The sequence below is a fragment of the Staurois parvus genome, unplaced genomic scaffold, assembly GCF_062004578.1.
Source record: "Staurois parvus isolate SC_StPar_1 unplaced genomic scaffold, SC_StPar_1.0 ptg000172l, whole genome shotgun sequence".
Lineage (NCBI taxonomy): Eukaryota > Metazoa > Chordata > Amphibia > Anura > Ranidae > Staurois > Staurois parvus.
The window spans coordinates 2533377-2549100 of NW_028317968.1; the positions used below are offsets into that span (position 1 = coordinate 2533377).

Genomic DNA, 15724 nt, shown 5'->3' on the forward strand with positions numbered 1-15724 from the left:
TAAAAACTCCTGCTTGCAGCATCTTTGGGTCATGTTTTTGTGAGTTAAAAAAAAAAGCCCCAAAAACATATTGAAATGGAAAACTCCTCAAAAACACTTCAGTGACTGACAGTCACTTGCTCGCTGCTCAGAGCGCCAATGAGAACTCGGCGATCATGTGATTGCTGAGTTCTCACATTTAGAGATGGCAGGGGACAGATGCAGCATCCGCTTGGGGAAGTATGAAGAGTAAAACAGAGTCCACACTTTAAGTCTGTTTATTGTGAAAGCCATATAATCCACCTCTTGACTTTAAAAGAGAAACATAAAAAAACAAGTAATTAGCCAGCACTTCATACATTCAATCACACAGAAAACTCTAAAGGCCCTCTGTCTTACAAAAAAAAAAATTATTTCCCAAAAAGTTAATATGTGTGATGCACAAGTCTCATAAAACTAAAAACGCTACCTTTCTTGACTGAGCCAAATCTTCTATTTTTCCAGTCACTGCAGCTTAAATTGTCAATCCAAAAAGCATGGGACAGGACTAGTGGTGCTCAGGTGCTGACTGGCAAGTTACAGGGTTGTGCATTAGCAGTAATACCCCTGCTCCTTGCAACATTGTCACATCCCACTGTGGTTTAAGGCCCCATGTACATGGGACATTTCTGAACGATGGAAACTGACTGCTGGAAAACGTAGGTTAAAAAAAGTCTTATCTGCGTTTGCACATCACGTTTTATGTGCATTTGCATTTAGAAGCAATTTTTTTTTTAAAGATAAGCACAGGAGAACCTCCCAAATGCCCAGAATGCAGTGAAAAGTGGTAAATTTTGTTAACTTCCAGACTATTTCAGAGAAATGCTGAGTAGAAGCAGAGACAGCAGTATGTGTTGAGATAATTAGGTGTGAGTTGCTCATTAACATTTCTTTTGTTTCCAAGGGTGGGAAAGGTGTCTGGTGGAGAGTCATTAAGGCCACTTGGCAGGGGGTCTTCATGAGGAATTTGAGGTGTGAATGGTCATTAACATATCTTTTGTTTCCAAGGGTGGGAGAGGTCTGAGGTGTGAATTGGTCATTACAATGTGTGACAAGCGTGGTAGGAACATCCTGTGTTCAGTGTTTTGTCCATCTGAGTGCCTTAAAAACTATTTGCATGCATTTTTCATGATGAAAAAAGGCTCTGGACAGCATTGGGAACTGGAAGCGTTTGCATTTTTTTTTTTTAATTTAAACGCTTATTAACACGATTTGCCGCGTTTAGACTCGTTTAGCCACGTTTACAAGCGTTTTGCGTTTGAAATGCTGATAAAATCGATGTCTAAATGCAATTTTGTTGCGTTTAAAAGAAACCTCTGTACACTCAACTGCCTGTAAATGACTGTAAACTAAGATGTGTATATGGACACATAGGAAAACATTAGGGTGAGTTCAGGAGCTGCTGAAAAAAATGCTGAACAGCTCCTAAACGTGAGTTTAGCAGCTGCAGTGTACATTAGCCCTCAATAGGCGCAGTCTTGCATGCAAGTGGCAATGCTGCTGTGTATTCAGGGGCAAAGCAGCGTTGTTGCTACCCAATTACATTAAAGCAGAGCTAGACCTCACTATGTCTCTTATGCAATAATACACATTACCTGCCTGCTCGCAGTCTCCAATTGAATATACACTGAGCTATACATGCGCATCTTTGCGTGCATTCCTAGAACACTCCAGCTGTGCCATAATGATAAACTGTGCAGATTTAGGATGAGATCTCCCTCTGGCCAATAAAATACCACATGCATGGCAGTCAGGGAGAAGATGACAGCATGGAATATAACCACTGGTGTGGAGGTGAGTTTGCTGAGTTTAGTTGTGCTGGAACCCATACTTTTTTTTTTTTTCTACTGCTATATACCTAATTTGCAAAATTGCTGACAGGCATTTTATAGGGTTTCTTACGGCTAGTCTCTCCTGCATGCCAGGTCTGTTAACCTGCATATTGCTGCTGGGATAAAGGGTTTCTTGGTCTCTCTTAACCACTTCCAGTCTGGACACTTTTACCCCCTTCCTGTCCAGGCCAATTTTCAGCTTTCAGTGATATCACACTTTGACAATTGCGCGGTCATGCAACACTGTATCCATACAAATTTTCTTAGCATTTTTTTGAGACAGATAAAGCTTTATTTTGGTGGTATTTACCACTGGGATTTTTATTTTTTTGGCTATGTAAATGAAAAAGTCCAAACATTTTGAAAAAAAGTGTTTTTCTTATAAAATTTAGCAAATATATTTCATTAATCTTGGCCAAAATTTATTCTGTTATCTTTTTAATAAAAAAAATAACCCAAATTAGTTTATAACCAAAATTATAATTTTTTAACTTTTTTTAAAAAAATTTTTATTTGCTTTTTTTTTACATACTGTCACCCTAGCAGTAGTGTCACCATGGTGACACTGTACTACTGGAGGGGGGTGATGAAGATTTTTTTACACTGTTTGCTTTTTCATCCATAAAGGCTGTAAAAGCAATCATTTCTCCTTTTCTCTAGCTGCATTCTTGCAGCCATTGAGAACTACTGTGTGAGCTGTGATTGGTCACAGCTTGTCACTTGGTACAAGGCTGTTGTGAATACCATGTGACCTCTGTGATCATTCACAGATTTCACACGTAGTAAGCAATGTTGTTACAAGTGGCATCTTGCTTACTACTCTGCATGTGATCACTGATTGGCCAATCAGTGATCACATTATCGGGACCTCGCACAGAGGTCCCATCCAACGATCGGTGTTCCACTGTGTCCGGAGGACACAGCGGTCATCGGATCGTGGTGCTGCATGCTCCCGGGGAGCGTGCACAAGCAGGGTGCGGGGAGGCCGTTTATAAACGGCCACCTGACCCTGCACTGCCACCGTCCGGCTGTTTTATATGCAATGGCCGGATGGGAGGTGGTTAAATATTTTTTTTTTTTTTTTTACTATAATGCCACTTATTTTGTTTTTTTTGTTTTTTTTTTTTATATCGAAAAGGTGAGCTTATCCTTTTAAGATGTTGAACCCAGAAAAGACTGGCTGAAGTTGCCAGCACTGAGGGAGCTCGCAGATCCCAGAGGGGAGGAACTTCAACTAATTTTTGAAAAACTGATTGGAGACTTTGCATGTGTCTCTTGCTTAGGAGTGGACATAGGATTCAGAGATAATTGGGTTATATTGCCACCTATAAGACACTGGCAAGTGACCAGCTAGGTATAACCCCTCACACTTCCAGCATACTGATGTTTTTCGCTAGTGTCCTTGAAGGAAGATTCCCCCCCATTCCTCCAACTGCACTTAAAGGCCACTGCAGGTTTTATTCTTCATGCCCTAATTTTCTTTTCCTCCTTTTGCTAGCAAAGCAGAAATAAAGGCATCATACAAAAACATATGGGCAGGCTATTGTGGATGATGCATGCAAAGTCTCTTCTGCTTTTAAATAAACCTACCTGCTTAGTCTTCTATGGTGTATAAACTGAGTAGCGCATGTGCTGGCACAGTCCCCATGTGCTGGGATGACCAACTCCTGCGCAAGAGTTACATCATCTTGCTCTGGCCAGTGAGGATGCCCAGAGACTGGCACCCGGAATCAGCCTGGAGGGGCTCCTTGCAGACCTTGGACCGTTGGTGAGGAGGTAAGTATGATGGTGTTGACCACCTCCTGCCCAACATCCCTTGATTTTAAAAATAGATGGAGCCAGGTGGAAATTGTCAACTGGTGTGGTAAACTGTCAGAATAATATAGCTGCAGCAGGAGATTTGGTCTTGTGTAATGTATACCATAGATGGATCTTGGGGTTTTGTTGTGAGTAAATGGCCAGCTTTACTAAGGCTCAAAATTGCTGAGGCTGAAGTCTGCAAAATGACACCCCATTAGCCAACACCAAGCATAGGTGAAGCATACTTGCCACACACTCTTGCAAAGGGCAGCTATTTGTGATCTTTAGCCCAAGCAGGCAGGCTACATGCCCTCTGTTCCTCACTGACTTTCTCTGCACACTCGCTGCCCTTAACCACCTTCCGCCAGCCCTATAGTACAATGACGGGCGCAAGGTGGTTCTCTCGTTCTGATAGGACGTCATATGATGTCCTACCATTCTCACTGCGCATGCGCGGCTCAGGGAGCACGCAGCGTGGCGATCACCGGTCCGCTGTGTCCCTCGGACACAGTGGATCACGGAAAGAGCCGAAGATGTCGGCTCGGTCATGTGATCAGCTGTATCCAATCACAGCTGATCACATGTAAACACGGAAATGCCGGTAATCTGCTTTCCGCGGAGGGGACATGTACACTGATCATCAGGGTACTGATGATCAGTGTGGCCCCAGAAGTGCCACCTGTCAGTGCTCATTAGTGCCACGTGCCAGTGCCACATCAATGCCACATATCAGTGCCCATCTGAGCTGCCTTTCAATGTCACCCATCAGTGCCAGTCAGTGCCGCCTGTCAATGCCCGTCAGTGCAACCTACCAGTCCAGCCCATCAGTACAGCCTCATTAGCACACATCAGTGAAGGAGAAAAATCATTTATTTACAAAATTGTATAACAAAAACAAACTTTTTTTTTTTCAAAGTTTTCAGTGGTTTTTGGTTTAAGATAAATAAAAATTCCAGAGGTGATTAAATACCACCAAAAGAAAGCTCTATCTGTCTCAAAAAAATGATAAACATTTCATATGGGTACAATGTTGCATGACCGCGCAATTGTCATTCAAAGTGTGACAGCGCTGGAAATTGGCCTGGGCAGAAAGGGGATATAAGTGCCCTGTAGGCTAGTGGTTAGAGCCTTTCTGTTTTTGCAAATGTAAAGCACTTCCTGCATACTAGACCGTTAATACTTACTGTCCCACGTCCTGTATTGCTGAACTTTGCAGCCTTAGAGAACATTTTATCTTCTGTGCTTCATATGAATGTTTTCTGCTGTGCAGTTTCCATTCGCTAGTTCCTACATTAGTACGGTGTCCTGTTAGTCCACAAATGATGGTGTATATATCTGAAAAGCAATCAATCCTAATGTACTGATCCCATTTCTTGAGGCCCAAAAATGTCAGGACAGCACATTTACTCCCAAAATTACCCCTTTTTGGAAAGTAGACCATCTGAGGTATTTTTAGTAAGAGGCATGGCGAGTTTTTGAAGTTGTAATTTTTTATTGTTATTTTTTATAACTGGTGTGGCGGTGATCAGGGACACCGTGCAGCATGTGCAAACTTTCTGACAAGCAATCCAAGTTCAACATATGTTGATGCAGGCCAACAGTATCGGCTTTGCATTGCAGCCGTGGTTCCCTCGTCACCATTAGCCGCCCGGCCAATGGCCGTTTGGCGGCCGGCAAAATCCTTCAGCATTCCGGGTGGACGCCATATGGCGTCTTCCCGGGCATGCGCAGTTTGCGCGCCTGCAGAGCCGCACAGTGGCGCGATCTGTCACCGGCCGCGTACCTCGGGCACTGCCAATGACAGATCTGAGTACCAGCCCCGTTGCTGGAACCATGTGACCTGCTGTGACCAATCACAGCAGGTCACATGACCGTTCTATACAATAAGTGGCTTCATTCATGCCATCCATTGTATACTAGTGTGCTTAGCTGTGAATGGTCACAGCGATCACATGCACAAGCTGGGCCAATCACAGCCCAGCTGTGTCATGTGATTAGCCGTGGCCAAATCACAGTTAAGCACGAAAAAAAAAAGCCTTGAATGAATCGGTCATTCAAGTAAATGCTTGCTTATAGCAAAGTAATTCTTTGCTATAAGCAAATTGTGTTAAAAAAAAAAAAAACTGATCACTTCCCCAAAGTAGTACAATGTTACTATGGTCAAAGTGAAATATGAAAAAAAAATCTTTAAAGAAGAGTAAAAAATTAAAAACAAATTTAAATTTTTTTTTTCATACTGTCACCAATCAGTGTCCCTGATCACTGCCATGCCAGTTATGATGACGCTGTACTGCGCTGTTGACAGTATGTGAGAAAAAAAATTGTAAAAATCATTTTTTTACTTTTCATTTTCCGAAGAATTATGACAAATACATCTTCAAAAAACTTGCCATGCCTCTTATGAAGTACGTTGGACGGTCTACTTTGCAAAAAGGGGTCATTTGGGGGATATCTGTACTGTTCTGACATTCTTGGACCTCAAGAAATTAGATTGGCTGTCAGTACTTCAGGATTGATCAATATTCAGATCTATACCATAGTTTGTGAACTCTAGAACTTTCCTACAGACTAAATAATACATCCTAATTTGGGTTATTTTCACCAAAGACATGTAGCAGAATACATCTTAGTCTAAATTTATGAAGAACAATTATTTATTTGCAAACTTTTATAACCGAAACAGCGTGTTGTGTTTTTCTTTTTTCTCAATTTTCAGTTTTTTTTTTTTCTTCAGCAAAAAATAAAAACCCCAGTGGTGATTAAATCCCACCAAAAGAAAGCGCTGGTTGTGTGAAAAAAATAAAATTTTAGTCTGGTTACAGTGTTGTATGGCCGCACATTTGTCATTCAAAGTGTGAGAGCGCTGAAACCTGAAAAATGGCCTGGGCAGGAAGGGGGTAAAAGTGCCCGGTATGGAAATGGTTAAATACATGCCTAGGCAATGGGTTTACTTTAGTGCACTTTTCTCCTGCAGCATTCACTTGTCAACCAGTCTTTCCCTCTGTTCTTTTCATCTCCTGAAAGCAGAAAGATGCTCGCTATTTCTTGGGCATAGAGGAGCATGTCATTCACTCCATGTGATGACACTGGTGCCTTGCCCAAGTATTTTTGCCTGTGATTGGGAGGAACCACGGCCCTTTTAAAGCCAAGTGGGGTGATTTGGCGCTTACCCAGGGCTGTTTTGCCTTAGCAGTTGGGGAAGGAGGCGTTTAAAATGAACCTGTTTGCTGTGGTTTCAGATGTGTAGATTTGAGATGGTTTTGTTTATTGGCTAATCCACTTTTAATCTACATATCATCATAGGTGTGTCTCCCCCCCCCCCCCCCCCCCCCTTTTTCCCCCATGAGGTATTCCATTATATCGAATTATTTTCTGCTGTACAATAAATGTTTGTTTTTGGGGTTCATACCACTTTAATATCCTTTTGGTAAAGGGGAATCCTGATTCCAAATAGTTGTAGTATAGTGTTTTTTAAAATTTCTCTATGCATCTTGTGGTTTTATATCTACATGTAAGACACCCGTTTGCTAATTTAAATGTTCTTCCATGGCAAGACCACTTCCTGTTATCTCACATATATATTCTTGTTATAGCCAAGTTTACCACTCTAACTCCTCCCACAGTTTTTACACTACATAGACCGTAATATACCGATACGTGCGGATTGTTCCTGATTGGTGTGCTATTACTTTGTGGAACGTTTCGCAGAATGGTTCACGAAATATCGGCGTTTTTGTGGTGAAATTGGTCCCATAGGAATGAATGGCGGAATGTTCAAAACTAGAGTGGGAGCTGACAAAAGCTAGAGTGTGAGATGAAAAATCAGGACATGATTTCTAAACTGCCATCACTCCCTCATTTTCAAGCCCACCTACACAATATCAAAACGTTCAGCTATCCCTGCTGCCACTAAAAATGTCCACGGCTAAGCCATAGTCCTGATAGTTTTCACAATATGACCATTTGTTTGCAAGTCATGCCGCCCATTGACATTCATTGAAACTGCACTCTAGACACCTCAAATTTGAAGGGCAATTTCTAAACTGCGACCACTCCAGTTGTAGACTACTGGTGGAGGCAAGAACACTTCACACAATTTTTCCCCAGAAAGTGTAGCTTTTCTAGTTGCATATATAGACTTTCTGCTCGGGCTGCTTCACAATGTTGTGCCTTGCTGATCTTATCTAACTGCAAGTTGGTGAATCATGTAAATATAAAATTTAAAAATAGGTGCTTATTGAAGGCCAACTGAAGTTGCACAGATTTGCAACTAGGTTGACATTGTACCCTGGCTTTAGTTTCAGTCCTCATGCACACTGGACATTTTTACAGCTGCTGTTTTTAGGCTTTTGAAGTTTTTTTAGCTGTAAAACCACGAACGCTGAAAAATGCTGTAAGTTACAGCAAACCAGCATTTTTGGACTTTTTTTGACCAAACTCAAAATTGCTAAAAACTAGGGATGCACCAAAATATCAGCCGAAAATAGCCCTGTCAGTGCCGGTTTTTAAATGTACTTACCGGCTTTTTTTTTTTTTTTTTCTTTACTATAGCTCACAGAATTAGCGGTCACTTTCCCACCAGCTAAAATAAAGTTTCCTTTTAGTTTATTTCTCCGAGTTTAAGAGAAACGGTTTCCTTTAGTTCCCGGGAAAGTGACCGCTAATTCTGTGAGCTATAGTGAAGAAAAAAGTGACAGCCAGTGAGGGAGCCTCTGTCCCCCCCTACAAAGAGGACCTGCCACTCATATGCTGGCACATAGGGGACTATTGGTCCCCATGTGATAGCAATGGTTAAAAAAAAAAATTATATCTATATATATATCTATATCTATCTATCTCTCTCCATTGCTATCACATAGGGGACCAATAGTCCCCTATGTGGCCGGTCCTTTTTGTAGGGGGAGGGGGCAGGAGAGGAGCTGTGTATACACTGAGGGATAAGTGTAGATAGAGGCTCCCTCACTGGCTGTCACTGATATAGGTATGTATAAAAATTGGAGCCTCCCCCACATACGCAGATGTTTTGGTTTTTGGCCACATGCATTCTGAATTTTCAGTATCTGTTTCGGCACTAGAATTTTCATTTCGGTGCAACACTACTAAAAACCGCAAACATTGCTAGACGCTAATACAAAACCGCTGCAAAACCCACGTTTTTTTCACGTGACTTTATACAGCTAACATTACCAGTGTTATTTAAACGCCCAGAGTGCATGGAGCCGTATAGTCATGCCTCTGCTTTCCTTTTTACAGCAGTGCTGCTTTTTCTGACTGGAAAGTCCAAAAGAACACCAGCATTAGACACACTGCTGTAATCACCACTTACTAGCAGAGTCAGTCTCGCGTCCTTTCTCTGTGATGTCTGTGTGAAGATACTTATGATGCTGAGGGAGGGGGAAGGTGGAGGGTTGTCACAACTTCCTGCCCTCTCACGATGTAGTACCATGCTGCTGTGGCCAATTGTCAGGTTTGAAGTGATTGTAAACATTAGACATTAAATATGAACGAAGCATATCCCTCTATAGTGTGTACTTGTCTCAATCCAGAGCACTGAGTTATTTGTCTGCTGCTTTGTTCCTCTGTCAGCATGAGTTACTTCTGACATGTTTTCCTGCCACTAAGAGAAAAATGTGTTGGGAAGGACCTCCAGTAGATTGACAGCATCAGCTCTGTTCCTGTGAGCAGTGTGGAGAGGGGTGTGTCTCTTCCCTCCAATCAGCTAATACAGCCCTCCCCATTGAGCTTTGCAGTATGTAACTTCAGCTCTGACCACTTTTTTTTTTTTTTTCCCCGGTTAAGAGTTTACAACCACTTTGTGCTGTGACATGGGTCCAAAATTTGTGTTTTTTTTTTTTTTTTTTTTTTTTTTTCCCCGGTTAAGAGTTTACAACCACTTTGTGCTGTGACATGGGTCCAAAATTTGTGTTTTTTTTTTTTTTTTTTAATTTATTTTTAGACAGCCTGATTGTACCAGTTTTTTCCTAATGCGTCTGATGTGCAGTGACACCTAGGTGGAGCTAACACCATCAATTTAACGGTTTCTAAAAAATTACATTCACGGGAATGCTGTCACACTTTTTGCTTTCAACCAAACTGTGAAATCATCAAATGGCTGTAGTCATAACTGATCACATGTGCAGCACCAAGACAGTTGCAGATCAGAGGCTAAAATAGCAGCTTCCTTGAATGAAAAGGACTGGAAAATTTAGTTCCACTTTTTAAATGGCTACAATCCCTTTTACACCCTATTCAAAACACAAAATATTTGGGCTATCCCACTTTAAGGCCTTGTTCACACCATATGTGCAGAAAAACTGATGGAAACTGACAAAGTTTTCATGAACATATTAATTTTATAAACGTTGCAGATTCCTGTGCAGAAACAATCTGCACTTGATAGTAGTGTTGTGTGTACAGAGCACATACAGGACAATTGATTTTGTTGTACGCTTGCAGAACATGTGCAGAAAGACTGACATCGATGCACCTTGGTGTGAATGAGCCCTTAAAAAAAGGTCACATGCCTTAACTTGTTGAGTCATAATTTGTTTCAAAATATTTTACTTTTTGATATTCATATTGCTTTATATTTTGCCAGGTGACTGAATTAAATGACCCTCTTTCAAATGAGGAAAGGAACCTGTTGTCGGTTGCATACAAGAATGTTGTTGGAGCCCGTCGCTCATCATGGCGAGTGATCAGCAGCATTGAGCAGAAGACATCTGCTGATGGCAATGAAAAGAAAATAGAAATGGTCCGTGCCTACCGTGAAAAAATTGAAAAAGAATTGGAAGCAGTGTGTCAGGATGTGTTGAGCCTCTTAGATAATTTCCTAATCAAAAATTGTAGTGAAACACAGTATGAAAGCAAAGTGTTTTACTTGAAAATGAAAGGCGATTATTACCGATACTTGGCGGAAGTTGCCACTGGTGAAAAGAGAGCAGCAGTGGTTGAATCTTCAGAGAAAGCTTACAGTGAGGCTCATGAGATTAGCAAGGAACACATGCAACCTACTCATCCTATACGGCTGGGCTTGGCACTCAACTATTCTGTGTTCTATTATGAGATCCAAAATGCCCCTGAACAGGCTTGCCATCTGGCCAAGACAGCCTTTGACGATGCTATTGCAGAGCTGGATACCCTAAATGAGGACTCTTACAAGGACTCTACACTTATCATGCAACTCCTACGTGACAACCTAACACTCTGGACAAGTGATCAGCAAGACGATGATGGTGGAGAAGGGAATAATTAAAACCACCTGATGGACTGGCAGCCGCACGCTGATGCTACTACCGCAGTCTTTATTTTTTTTCCCACAAGTGGGGGGTTGAGGGTGGGGGAGGGCAAGGAAGGGACAACCTCCCCAGGGAAGACCCTACCACCTGTCTTTGATTGCCTCTTCGACATTTTGCCAAAACACCACGAGTGGAAAGTTAGACTGGCTGTGCTAGTATGGAATGGCAGCCTAACACTGGCACATGGACTGTTCTGTAGTTAATAAAAGTGGAGCTGTTTTTATTTTAAGTTATCGCTAGAAATATTTAGAAAGAGATTTAAGAATAGGAATAACTTGAATGGAATGCCTTTTTAATAGTTTTGTGGTTCCAGTAAGTTATTTTATATTTATATTTTTAGCTGTATGCACGTCTTGCCCTTCATGCTTTATTCATATTTATTTAGGGTGTGTTGTGTACTTTGTGCACTGCACCTATTTAAAACTTAATTTACACAGAATTCTACAGCCACAATAAAATATCCTGACTAACCTAATCTTCACTCTGCCAGCAATAGAATAACCTAAAAGTACTTAAATTGGTAATCGGTAAGATTGCTTCTTTCAGAAAATATTTTCCATTAACTATTGATGACATTGGGTATAGATCTAGTAACTTATGAGTTCACAGTAAAAGTCAGATGGACTTTAAATCTCTCTTCTATCTAGCGTGACGCATACAATTTAGGTGTTCTTGCAGTCATACAACAGTATAGTTTTCATAGTGGTGTTTTTTGTTTTTTTTTGTTTTTTTTTTCTGCTAATTTATTCTTGCTCAACCATAGCATGGTTGATGGCTGCCCTATAAATCTTTAAAGAATCTGAAATTGCATCAGAGTTTAAAAAAAAAAAAAAAAAAATCTGTACTGAGATGTAGGAATGAGTGCCTCAGGTAATATTCGGTCCTGCATTATTGTGGGGCACAGAAAAAGAAAATTAACCCCCACTCCATCCTCCACTTCTAAATGAAGAAAAGTTTGTAAAAATAGTCTGCAGTGTACTTTTTTGTTGGAGTATCCTAGAGCATTTAACTGTAGAATTTTAAACACTATAGTGTTTTGTTTCCTTGGCTACATTTTTGCTATAAATTACCAGGAAGGTAATACATTGGCTGTTGGTTTTAATAGATTTGAATATTACACATGAATAGAATAAAATATACTTGTAAAGGTTATGTATCAAAAAAATGTAAACCTTATTCCCACTAATCCTTTAACAAAGGAATCCCCAACCAATTGGATGAATTTTTAATTTTTGTTAGGGTTTCATTGCATCATCTGCTATGTGGAAGGGTAGTTAATCTCGCATTTTACCATGCATTGTGTCTTTTGGCATGCATTAAATGGATAACTCCTGTTAGAAACCTGCTTTATGTAATCTTCTGGTTTGATACTTGCAACCAAAGTTCTAAACGTTCTAGTTTAGAAGTATTTAAAAGGAAACTGTATAGGAAGATTTTTTTTTTTTTACATATATATCATTTTTAAGCCATAGGTAACTACAGGACATGTGACAAAATTTTAGCTGATGCAACTTTCATTCAGACTTAATGAGTTATGCTTACTATACAAGTATTGAAGCCAATATTTGATTTAGATACCTAAATGAGTTTATTACTCCCTAGTATGAATTGGCTAATCAGATTGCTAATTTACAGTTTTTCCTTTCTGTCCCCTAATGTCTATCCAGTGATCAGTGTTAAATTTACTTGTCCCGTGTGGAAGTAATTTACTGGAATTACATGAACTATTTCCTTTTCTTGGCTGCTATAAAACCTTAAAGACTTTCAGAGGGCTCCAATGCTAGGAATGATGAGTAGGTTCTAAGCAGCATTTTTTTATTGCACTTGCCTATTTAACAGTTTTTCCAATGAAATGACTATCGCTGCATTAATCTCAATACAATATTGTGCATGCTAGTGTTGTATTTCTATAACGTAGCTTGAAATTAAATTATACAATAGATGTTATGTATTCCTATGGCAAGCCAACTACTCTTCAATTTCATTGCCTTTATTTTAAGAAGCAAAAACTATTTTCTCCATTGGAAAGCAAGGGTTAAAGGTAGACTATGTTCTACAGAGCTGTAATCACTTATTGGTCTGTAATGGATGTTGCTATTGTGACATGCAGATATATAATTTTGATCTAAAAAGAAAAAAAAAAGAAATACTAATAAAAAAGAATAAAAAAATTAAAAAATATAAAAAAAATAAAAAATTGGGCAGACGGGGTGTGGGAGGGATCCTAAACACCAGTTTTAGCCTAACCTCAAAGTCTGGTGTTAGTCATGGTGAAATTCTAATTATTAACGTGTAGGACAATTGCTGTTTTTGAATAAGCCTATGTTTGTGCTTCTTTGTCATTGTAATGCAGTGAATTATTTAAGGTCAGATCAGTGGATTATCATTTTTGTTTCATTTTTATTTTTAAACAAACTCCGTGTTTCAGTACAGATTTTTTTTTTTTTAATTTTATTTTGGCACACGGACCATTTCTAGCAGTTTTCCTCAGTGATGGAATATCATGAATGTGATTCATTATGTAACTGTCGCACATTGAGCAAATAAACTTACAGATCTGATGTGGGTGCTGCTTCAAAGCAATGTGTGGTGTTTTCCTTCACAGTCTTATGTGGTCTCGTCAGACTTGCCCTTTTTGAACCCTTATGCATTCCTCCCCAAATCTTTCTTGTGCCTGTGCAGTAGTTTTCATAGGTTTCTATAGGACCCTATAGGAAGTTACTGCTGAATGTTGTCAGTGCACATAAGATCTCCAGTGGTATGTAAACAAACCCAGGCGTCCAGAGCAAGTATGCATCTGGGGGGGAGAGGGGCTAGGTAACTACATTGGAGAATAGATATACTTTGAAAGAGATATACTTTAGGGCTCATTCACACTTTGTGCGGTGACCTGTTTACCAGACTGTAAAACACGGGTCACCACAAGGACATGCAGAAAACTATTTTCTGTGTTTTATTTACACTATAGTGCAGCCTGGAGCTGCCCTGCAAATCCGCTTGCAGCTGCTTTTTATTATAGCTTGTGTTTAAATTTAAAATGAGGCTTTGTTGTGTTTAAAGCCACTTGATCATTTCTACATGGTGGCAAGGCAACTGCCATTTTTCTTCCATAAGAATTTTATTAAAGCGGTATCAAGTGTCTAAAAACGCTAAACATTGCATAATGAGCATATGAATCACAAATACAGAAGCCAAAACGGAAATAAAAATTTGGTACATCAATTTCAGATTCAAAGATGAAAACAAAGGTCCAAAAAACATCCTACGTGAATATACGCTTCAGATTTTATTTACAGTTAATGCACACAGTGAGCTACTGCCATTATTTTATTGGTTCGCTGTGTCCAGAAAATATATACTTTAAGAAAATTTTGATGTGAAAAACGGATTTTAGCCTGTGTTTAAAATGATGGGGGGGGGGGTCAGGCAGTAAAACGTTGAGACCTAATTTGAGATGGAAACCATATAGGGACTGCCGTTTCATTAGGACAAAATATTTCCTCGCAGTTAGTAGGTTGATCTTTGGATGAAACCGTAAATGTTAACACATTGATATATTCATTAATGTAGTGACCTCATTGATCATGGTAAATGTAGTGACCTCATTGATCATGGTAAACCAGTTATGCAACAGCGCACAAGTCTTGCCTATAGAGATTTTGTTAAATTGACTAATGATTGTTGATGTGTAAAGTTTTTTTTTGTTTTTTGTTTTTTTTTCTTTTCCAAAAAAGTTTTAATTTTAGGACTACCTGTCTGATAACATTGAGTGAACATGCAGCTTATGATTTAAAGTGGTACTAAACCTGCCTATCATTGACAGCTACGGATGGTTCCATTTTTGGCTTCTATTTACACCTGCAGTTGATGTAGTACTTAGTTATGACACCAGCCATTTGAGTGCTTAAAAGTTAAGAGCTGACCTTGTATTGGCAACTGTGACAGTGGTAAGCAGAGGCATGCTTTGAATGTAAGTGTTCAGGGAAATGGTTAAATTGAGTTCGTGCCTGCTTTATGAGCTCTTCCTACATCCTAAAGTAGAACTGGAGGTCTTGCTTCATTAGACAAAAAAGAAACCACTAATTTAGTGAAATGTATGTTTTAGATTTAAAAAAAAATTCAAGATCCCTCACATACACAAATGGCGCTAGAATGCATGTATGTACATGAACACGTATAACAGTTTTTGGGTGTGCCTGAGCATAGTGGACGAAAAAAAAATGAACCTAGGGCTGTAATTTAACATTGGCTATAAATAAGCTGTAACAGTTAGTGTTGACAGTTTTGGGTATTGTAGATTTGTGTCGCTTGTTTGTAAATGAAAATCCCAGTACATCAGCAGTTTTTGAAATACTCAGACCAGCTTGTCTGGCACCAACTACCGTGCCACGTTCAGTCACTTAAATCCCCTTTTTTACCCATTCTGATGCTTTGTTTGAACTTAAGCAAGTTGTCTTCACCATGGCTAGATGCCTAAATGCATTGCGTTGCTGCCATGTGTTTGGCCGATTAGCAATTTGTGTTACCAAGCAATTGAACAGGTGTACCTAAAAGTGGCCGGTGAGTGTATATACAGTGGGCATAGAAAAGAATTGCATTAAAATCATTTAGCTTTTCAGTCTGAAATGAACACCATTTTTTGTTCTATCAGCTGTATTTACTCAGTACAACTTAAAACATCCAAGTGAAAGATCTGACACCAACATGTCAAATTTTTTTAAAACAATCACGGAGTTGGAAAAAGGATCACCCCTTTGTGTCAGTATTTTGTTGAAC

At 39.7% G+C, this 15724-nt stretch overlaps 1 protein-coding gene across 1 annotated transcript in view; it reads left to right on the forward strand.

Moving 5' to 3' along the window:
* The window catches only part of YWHAG (tyrosine 3-monooxygenase/tryptophan 5-monooxygenase activation protein gamma), a 50211-nt gene extending 36684 nt beyond the window's left edge, over positions 1 to 13527 (forward strand). The window contains exon 2 of the mRNA XM_089676581.1: positions 10249 to 13527. Coding sequence (XP_089532707.1) covers positions 10249 to 10905 — 657 coding nt within the window. The 3' untranslated portion in view covers positions 10906 to 13527. The remainder of the gene's footprint in view (positions 1 to 10248) is intronic.
* The last annotated feature ends 2197 nt before the right edge of the window (positions 13528 to 15724 follow it).